This window comes from Paralichthys olivaceus, chromosome 3, assembly GCF_024713975.1.
Source record: "Paralichthys olivaceus isolate ysfri-2021 chromosome 3, ASM2471397v2, whole genome shotgun sequence".
In the NCBI taxonomy this organism is placed as follows: Eukaryota; Metazoa; Chordata; class Actinopteri; order Pleuronectiformes; family Paralichthyidae; genus Paralichthys; species Paralichthys olivaceus.
This window is the reverse complement of record NC_091095.1, coordinates 25,712,515-25,722,110: the sequence shown is the minus strand read 5'-3', so window position 1 is coordinate 25,722,110 and position 9,596 is coordinate 25,712,515. Positions and strand designations below refer to the sequence as shown.

Here is a 9,596-nt window from a genome sequence, read left to right as displayed (position 1 = left end):
TTGGTTCTTTATGAGCCCCTGAATCTGACGGCTCATGACAGTTCAGAGGAAGCATGTCCTCTTCTATGTCTTCAGATAAACTACATCAATGGTCAGCAACTGGCTGAGAACAAAATCAAACCAAATTGCCGCCAGATAATTGTGAGGGAGCACTTGTGTAAGAATTATATTTAAACTCTGTCAGACTGGTTATAATGAATATAATAAGAGTGATTCTTATAGATGTGACAATGTACTAATAGCAGCAGCAGTTAATAATAATAATGATAATGATGATGATAATAATACACACAAGAAATGTTCACAGCCAAGTTGTCCATAAAATCAACTATATCCTTGTGCGCCAAAATCAAGTACCACATCTGGAAGTGTCAGCTTGCTCCCAGCAGGCGGCGCACTACAGCAGGCACACTACAGTTGGTATGACCTGTCAGGCTTCCGTACTGTTGTGCAACATTTAGCGCGAACTTTGGTGAGAGCGGAGTAGAAGTTAAAGCGGAGTGGCCCCACCGTGTCTTTTTAATGGAGAACAGTGGAAGCTCTTCCACGGACTGACAGCAGCTCGGTTCACTTCACTCATCTGCTGAGTGCAGAGGAACATGGGAGTGACGGACTGACGTTTCTGGGTAACAGGCGGTGAACGTTAGAAAATGGTGAGTGAGACAGTGTCTGTGTTTCTTCTCTGGCGCTACAGACTGTGTCCGGAACTAATCCTGTCCCTGTAAAACCCTTGTTCCAGAGGAGAAGCCTGGCTCCCAGTCAGGTCGCTAAGCGGAGGCAGGGAGGGGACTCCTGTGAGGACGAGGAGTGGACATGTAGAACCGTGAGTTAGTGGGACTCGAACACATCATTGAACTGCCCCGGTGGTGGTGGTGGTGACCCGGGGTCTGCCCTACGGAGCATGTTGAACAGTGTTTAATGGTTATCATTCAGATCCATTCAATTTTCCTTTTCCTGCATCTTAAAATGAAGCTATAATAAGTGCATGCATGTAGTCACGTCACATATCTGTATTTTGCATATTTAAAAAAGCAGGACCTGAGCCAAGGTGCTTTACAATCATAATACTTATCTTTACTTCTAGAGCACATGTTACAAAGTGCTTCAGAAAGGCAGCAAGAAAACTAAAAACAGTGCCGTATAAAATGTTCAGTAAAATACATTTAAAGACAGTTAATACAAATCAGGAGAGGCTCTTCAAAAAAAGTATGTTTTAGGAAGGGACTTTAGAGCGTTCATCGAGTCAGCTGACCTGATCTCCTCAGGCAGGTTGTTCCAGAGCCTCAGGGACCCGGGCTGCAAATGCTCTGTCCCCCTTAGTTTTTAGCCGGGCATCGGGAACAGACAATAGACCTCTTGGCGAGGATCTCAACATGCGTACCTGTGTGTGATTCTAAAAGGTCACTGATGTAGCAGGGAGTGAGGCCATGAAGGGCCCTAACAGTGATCAGTAAATCATAGCAAATGAAATGAAAACAATTCAAGTCTGAATAGAGAGACAATGCATTCAGTGTGATAGATCAATTTTTCTGTTAGAAGCTCTGTTTTAAAACCAGAGTGGACACATGGAAAGTGTGCAACAGCAAAACCATTCCTCTTCTCTGTTGCTTTTTATTATTTCTTATGTCCTCTGTCAGGATCCTATAGAAACAATGACTCTCGCTTCCCAGTGATCTGATGGATCAGTAGTTGAGTTACACAATGGTCTTGCATGTTTGTAATGTATCATTTATACAGATAGCGAGACACAGAGTTGCTCTCCATAAGTTTTGGAAGGCTTTGTATGAATAGAAACATGTTGATGATGAGAATGTGAGTGTTGGAATTGAAAGGTGTGTTGTGCCTCTTCACAGGAGAAAAAAAGAAAAAGAGATAATGAGATGAGAGAAAACCACATTTCTCCCTTCAGAAAGCCTCTGACTCAGCTCAACAACTGGCTTGCATGTACGGATGGTGAAAAACATGTAAGCACTGTCTCGTAGTTTAATCTTTGCACACATTTGGTAAACAAATGCAGTAATGGTTACTACTTGATGCCATGGCTTACTTAAAATCTTATCCACAGGAGGCATTTATTCGAAGTATCCTCTCCAAGCCATTTAAAATTCCTATCCCAAATTACACAGGTACAATTTCTTTCATCAATACAGCTTCTCTTACATGAGTTATTTTTATGTCTAGTGCATTACATGACATTACAATGGATTAATTCCAATGCTTAATTTCCCACAGGGGCGCTGGGAATCAGGGCGCTTGGTCTGAAACGTGCAGGAGTGAGGAAAGCGCTTCACGATCCCTTCGCAGAGGATGCTTTGGTTCTTTATGAGCCCCCGAATCTGAGTGCTCATGACCTGATCAAAGCTGACAAGTAGGTACCTCCCTCCATCAAATAACCTCTTAGTTGATTCTCCAGTGAAAACACTTGATTGATTGACACCTATAATTAAGGGTGGCGACTGGCAGGTAAGGTTTCCATAAGATGTGTCTTCAATAATTACATCAACTTATTTTTTACAGTACGTTTGTGACAGTACTGTATTTACTACAGTTAAGTTTTGTCCCAAAACAGAGTTGGCGGTTCAATCCCCCTCAACCCCATTCAACATGCTTTGTGCAAGTTGCCCCAAATTGCCCCTAAATAAATACAGACCATTTACCCTTTTTCTATTCTATTGAAGTAAGATTTTTTAATGAATTGGCAATCTGCTGCCCATCATCACCTCACATTTTGGCAGTGGTCTGTCGCATATCTATCTGACAGTTATCACATACCATATTGTTTAGGCAGACACATACAGTATTGAGAACACACATCTATTATAGATTTTGCACTTCAAGAACATATGTGTCATTGATTAATCAACAGTGGACAAATGTAAATGTATGTAATAAAAAGAGCCCTCTTTTTCCTGCTCAGAGAAAAACTACCTGTCCATGTTGTCGTGGATCCAGTTTTAGGAAAAGTGCTCAGACCCCATCAGAGAGAGGTAAAATATTCTTTTTCTGTACTAAACAAATGTGTTAAAACGTAGAGATGTCAAATATTTTGATATTGATTTGGCCTTTTGTTGGTGGATTGAGAAGTCAGTTCGATATTACAAACAGTAGGGTGACAGAACAAAGTGAAGTACAGGTCCAGTTACAAGCTTTTTCTCTTTTAATTACTCCTCACAGTCTTCATCCATGAGATGTGAGGTGTTTTTTTTCTTTGAAGTTGAAAATGATGTCTTTTGTTTCTTCAGGGGGTAAAGTTCCTGTGGGAGTGTGTGACAGGCCGACGCATCTCAGAATCATATGGCTGCATCATGGCTGATGAGATGGGCTTGGGGAAGACTTTGCAGTGCATCACCCTAATGTGGACTTTGCTACGCCAAAGCCCTGATGCTAAGCCAGAGATAGACAAAGCAATTGTGGTTTCACCTTCCAGTCTAGTTCGCAACTGGTACAATGAAGTAGGAAAGTGGCTGGGAGGACGCGTCTCACCGGTGGCCATCGATGGAGGTTCGAAGGATGAAATCGATAGAAAGCTAGGTAGTTAATCTCACTCTTCCCTCTTGTTATGAAAACTCACAGCAGCAGCAACCACACAATGATTAGTCACAAAAACAGAGACTGAATGATAGCATTCCACATCCATGGAAGTTTCCTACAACAACATACCAACTTATGTTTTGAGAAAAGTTTTCTTAAGGAATTGTTATGGAATAATGAGAGTGTGTCTTTTAATTGGTTTGTTTTCTGTGATTTCTAGTGAACTTCATGTCTCAGCATGGTTTGAGAGTTCCCACCCCAATCCTGATCATATCCTATGAGACCTTTCGACTGCATGCTGAGGTTTTGCACAAGGGCAAAGTTGGACTTGTCATTTGTGACGAGGTATCTGTCTCATCCATTACTCTTATAGAACTGTCAGGAACAGCTGTTACAGTGGTGTAACATCTGTGCAGCAAATAGCTATACACTAGCAACTCTATTGGGGCCCTACAAGGATTTCTTAAGTCACATTGGACAAACTGTAATGTCAGTAAATAAAAATAAATATTAGAATGTCATTCATACTTTCACCTGACACATTTCAAACCAGATCTGTGATCACCTGAAACTCTTTGTTGTATGTCTCGTTATCAACGTGTGTAGGGCCATCGACTGAAGAACTCTGATAACCAAACATACCAGGCCCTGAATGCCATGAGTGCACAGAGGAGAGTACTGATATCAGGCACGCCCATCCAGAATGATCTGCTGGAGTACTTCAGCCTGGTCCACTTTGTTAATACAGGGATCCTTGGTAAGCAGACACACACACACACACACACATTTCATTGTTATTTATGCAGTTTGTGCTTTGTTCATTGACTTGTTTGTTTTTCCATCTTGATTACAGGCACAGCTCAAGAGTTTAAAAAGCGCTTTGAGCTTCCCATCCTGAAGGGTAGAGATGCAGATGCCAGTGACAGAGACAGACACACCGGGGAGGAGAAACTCAAGGAGCTGATCAGCATCGTCAACAGGTGGGCACACACACGCCACATAGGGTGTTTTATTTCTATTTCATTTTCATGTTTCAGTTAACTTTGTCATTCCTTTTATAAAAAAAAATGTTTTCTCATGTGTCATGGAAATTTCTCTAAAAGTCTCAAATACTTGTTTGGTACAAATTGTTCAGTCAAGTAAGCTCTTATCTGATGTTCCTTTCTGTTAAAAACAACTTTAATAACAACTTCATTGTTTTTCCTATAGCAGATTATAATGAAGGCTCTCCAATGTGTTGGTTTTAAATCAGATGTACTGTAAAAGGAGATTTTATACACATTGTTCATTTCTACCTATGACTGCTATTGTGTCATCAGTTGTTTTAACATTTCTGATCATTTATTTTTCAATGTAAATTGCCAACCCATGATTTTATTTAAATGTCCTTATAATATTGAGCATGTTGTGCCTTCACAGGTGTCTGATCAGGAGAACGTCTGATATCTTGTCTAAGTATCTCCCTGTGAAAATTGAGCAGGTCGTGTGTTGCAGGTGGGTTGATTCACCAGGTTTCTTCATAAAGGTTTAGATGTTAAAGGAGAGATGGAATATGTTTGTCTCTAGGTTTTAGTATTTCTAAAGCTTTATACATATACTGTGACAAAACATTGACAATATGTGAAGAAAGAGTTCAAACAAGTGATGTGTTTCTCTTCAGGCTGACTCCTCTGCAGACTGAGCTCTATAAGCGTTTCCTGAAGCAGGCCAAACCTGTTGAGACGTTACAGGAGGGCAAGATAAGTGTCTCCTCCCTGTCGTCCATCACATCACTCAAGAAATTGTGTAATCGTAAGTGCTTTCAACCAAATATAACGCACTTTTTGTGTCATCAGTAAATCTATCTGTGTAAGACAGAAAAGAGATACTTCTCAAGTACAGACGTAAAACGTAAAAAGACGTACAAATGTAAAATTAGGTTTTTCTTTTATGCCATTGGCCAAGTAGTACCCATTTTATTTAGAATCATATGCTGCTTGGTCTGTGTTCTAGACCCAGCACTCATCTATGAGAAGTGTGTCGGGGGCGAGGAGGGCTTTGAGGGGGCGCTGGATCTATTTCCACCTGGATACTGCACTAAAGCTGTGGAACCTCAGCTTTCTGGTAAGAACATGTACAATACAGCTGTGTGTTCAAAAGGAAAGTAATCCAGAAATACAGCATGATTGACTCATGTGTAAGAGAAGTAGATTAATTGGAAAGTAATCTAAAGTTCTTTACCTTGACAACATGTGAAGCTAGTGTGGTAATTTCTGGATACATTTTAGTTTGTAATTATCTTTAAAGACCCAGTGAAACAGACCTTAGAGCTATTCGATCCTGCTTATTTACAGTTGAAGCATGAACCTAGTTAATTTCACACACCAGGAGCTCAAGGAAAGTCACTATTGTTCTCCCATGCCTGTGGATTTAACCGATTAATCAACCTGAATGAAACCTGTGGGCCAGTCGCAAATGGCAGAATTGTAGTCACAGGGCGGGAGTTAACAATTCCAGAAAGCTTTATGATTGGATGCCAAATTAGTAAACACCCCTGTGTGTAGGATAAGTCATTAAACAGTTGAAAGTGTTTTCGAGGAAGTGAGAAGTTGGAGATTTAGCTCTTAATCCTAACTGTATATAATGGGGCTTATGAAAATAATGTGGATGAAACATGGCTCTAATCAATATTTTCATATTAACAGCTAAGCACATGAGTTCCTTAAGATGGCAGGAGTGACAAACCTGTAGACAACTATTTCCCCTCATGTCTGTGGAGCTTCTTGGTGTCTTTTCCCTCACTGAAGCCTCACTGTTTTGGTTCTCTCACAGCACTCTCATCAGTCCTGTTTCCAGCAGCAGCTGTTTTCAGTGAAAAAGTCCTAACAAACATTTAATTCAGCCCCATATAGGAGCATTTGATGGAGACCAAACCAGACCTAAAACGAGAGTGAATACTGCTTACTGTTCTCTTGTCCCTAAGTGGACAAAAACACTAATTATTGCTGGTTTAATAATTGTGGTGTACCTTGGTGACTGTGAGCCCAGCTGTAGGGAAGGTTGTCCACTAATCAGATGGTCAGCACTTGGCTTTGTTTTCCTCCAGTCCCCAGTGTCCCTGGGCAAGTGTTAGGATTAGAAAGTGGCAGGAGGGAGGCAGGAGTGCCCGGGGGGACCAACGTGCCCTTGGAAGACCTTGCAAACGTCCACGTTGAGATTCCCAGGCTGGATTCAAGCCCAAGCCCTGAGACTATGACTCAACCTTTATTTCCTTTTGTTCCCCTATATTATTTGTTCTTTCTCCATCACCCCAACCAGTCCTGGCAGAGGTCGTCCACACCAAGCCACCTGGGAGTTTTTCCTCCCTGCTGTTGCTCATGCTTGCTCGGTGTGAAAAAGTTGGATTTTGTGTTTCTTAAGATCTTGGACTTTTGTGCAGCACCCTGAGACAACTGCTTGTTGTGATACCGTGCTATATAAATACATTTGATTGATTGAAAGTGCTGTGAAAATGGGTGAATGTTAATTGTGATGAAAAGTGCAATATAAATGCAGATCATTTCTATTAGTGTTCCAACTGCTAATTTATGGAGGAAATTGTCTTCTTGTTTCCAGGGAAAATGCTGGTTCTTGATTACATCCTGGCAATGACAAGGTCAACAACTAGTGACAAAGTGGTGCTCGTCTCCAACTACACACAAACACTGGACCTCTTTGAGAAACTATGTAGATCTAGAAGGTGATTTTTGGGAAACCATCATGTAATGTTTTTTTGGGGGGGGGGTGTCTAAGATTGTTCACTTAAAGCTAGTAACAACTGGTGTTTTACAGATACCTCTATGTTCGATTGGATGGGACTATGTCCATCAAGAAGAGGGCCAAGATTGTTGAAAAATTCAACAGTCCATCAGTAAGATGAAAACTCAGTCTGAAATTATTCTGTGACATCTCAAATGCAGTTAACCAGCTTCTGACCCATCTGTTTCTCAGAACCCAGAGTTCATCTTCATGCTGAGCAGTAAGGCTGGTGGATGTGGCCTGAATCTGATTGGTGCTAATCGCTTGGTGATGTTTGATCCCGACTGGAACCCAGCCAATGACGAGCAGGCAATGGCCCGGGTGTGGAGAGACGGCCAGAAGAAGACTTGCTACATCTACAGACTGCTCTCTGTGGGTTCAGCCTCTTACCTACTGATATAATTCTTCAAAGCTGGGATCCTCGTATGAGATGTTTCAGAGCTGCAGGGTTTCAGAGCCTAACTTGTCTGTCTTTCTGTGTACAGACAGGGACAATAGAGGAGAAGATCCTGCAGAGGCAGGCCCATAAGAAAGCCCTTAGCAGCTGTGTGGTGGATGAGGAGCAGGATGTGGAGCGCCACTTCTCTCTGGGGGAACTCCGAGAACTCTTCATGCTCAACGAAGAGACCAGCAGCGACACACATGACAAGTAAAAATAATCCACAGTTATTCATGCAAGTCGTGTATGCTAGCTTACTCTGCTGATTCTACAGAGGAGTCAGTTAACTTTATGTAGGTGAAACAATTTCAAATAACATGTTGGACATATTAATATTTATCTGAACATCCCCCAACATTTTCACAATAACAGTAAAAAGCTATATTTAGTAATATCCCCCAGTTGTGAGTCAAAAACCAAAACCAAGCATTCAAGGCTTATGTCATATTAGCAGAACATACTCCAGTAAGGCTCTGAGTATCTGATACAATACAGAATCATTTATACTTTCAGCTCCAAAATAGATGAGTAATACTCAGGTTGTTGATATGTTCAAATGTTTTGGGGACACGTCATTTTTTATTGGAACTCTTGATCATGTAGTACATGTGATTAAATTAACTGCTTAGGATCAGTGAGGGTGAGGTTGATGAAAGCTGGGGCTTCTAGTTTCTTTTAATGTAAGTTTCAAGAGAAAATACAAGCAACAAAGGCTTTGAAACTGTGGAAAATGCAAAGAAGAATTGTATGCATTACTGTTGCTAGCTGCAGTCAATTATTTGACAACATACTGCAACAGCAAACAAAGTGAGAATGTAAAAAAAAACACATGAACAGTTGGATTTAGAAACCACTTATTTACAGATTAAACTATTTGAAAAACAATGCATAAGACACTCTGGAAAAGTATTGCAGCATTACGACCAAACATACCTGCAACTTTTAATACCAGGAATTTTTTTCATGAAACTTAAAGGTTCCTCCACAACATTATTAATCTGCATTTCCACTCAGTCTACAACATCAGCCACAACAAGCTGTTTCACTTCAGTCCAACTGTGGTGGTAATGCAGAAGACTATACAAGAAATTGAGCTACAGTTAACATGTAAACATGAGCTGTTAAATGCTAGGAAACATATGTAAGTAAACCGTCAAGTAATTGCAGAGACAAGGGCTGAAATAAACTGCTGTGGTACTTGAGCAATGTATTGAAGCAGGCTTTTCTCCTGCCTCTTGTGTCCTTATTAGGTTTCGTTGTCACCGCTGTGTGAATGGCACTGAGGTTCGGCCTCCTGCAGATGACTCTGACTGTACCAGTAACCTTTCCCAGTGGAACCACTGCTTCAACAAGAAGGGCCTGAGGGACCAGGTACTGAAAGCCTCCTGGGATGCTGCAGTGTCCTTTGTCTTCCATCAGCGCTCTCATGAGGACCAGAAGGGTGTTGTGTAGCAAAAGGGACATAAACTATGTCATATATCCCTACCACCTGTATATACTGTCACTGTATTTATTTGTTGTTGAGTTTTTTTTCTGTTGTTTTTTTTGTCATTAAAATGTTTGTTAAAAAATAATCGATATTGTGTGCTACCCACTGCTGCCTTGATAATGAGCTCATGATAATGATAATATTTCATACATTACAGATGAGAGAAACATTCTTGTGTTTAAACTGTGTGTGTGAAAAGGGTTTTTTGTTGAGGGTAACAGGGTTACTTAGAACAATATAATATGGTTAAAAGTCCTGCTGAAGTAGGACAATCATAGCAAAAGACCTGCTAAAAAAGTCACCCTCATCAGCTTTGGAAGGATTCAAAATAATATTGACTTAAATTGAATGTTTTTCTGT

General features: G+C 40.8%; 1 protein-coding gene across 2 annotated transcripts; it reads left to right on the top strand.

Annotated features, from left to right (window-relative positions):
* The first annotated feature begins 450 nt into the window (after positions 1 to 450).
* On the top strand, positions 451 to 9,321 carry rad54l (RAD54 like). Of its 2 annotated transcripts, none has more exons than XM_020080480.2 (18): positions 451 to 653; positions 740 to 823; positions 1,854 to 1,964; positions 2,066 to 2,126; positions 2,233 to 2,368; positions 2,918 to 2,987; positions 3,243 to 3,531; positions 3,752 to 3,876; positions 4,138 to 4,288; positions 4,385 to 4,511; positions 4,951 to 5,025; positions 5,192 to 5,322; positions 5,524 to 5,634; positions 7,126 to 7,249; positions 7,342 to 7,420; positions 7,501 to 7,680; positions 7,794 to 7,957; positions 8,998 to 9,321. In XM_020080480.2, the coding sequence occupies exons 1-18, from the start codon at positions 651 to 653 to the stop codon at positions 9,197 to 9,199; spliced, it is 2,223 nt and encodes a 740-aa protein (XP_019936039.1). In that variant the 5' UTR covers positions 451 to 650; the 3' UTR covers positions 9,200 to 9,321. The 2 variants fall into 2 exon arrangements, with proteins under 2 accessions (XP_019936039.1, XP_019936040.1); XM_020080481.2 differs by having other exon boundaries at positions 637 to 653; positions 740 to 827; positions 1,857 to 1,964.
* The last annotated feature ends 275 nt before the right edge of the window (positions 9,322 to 9,596 follow it).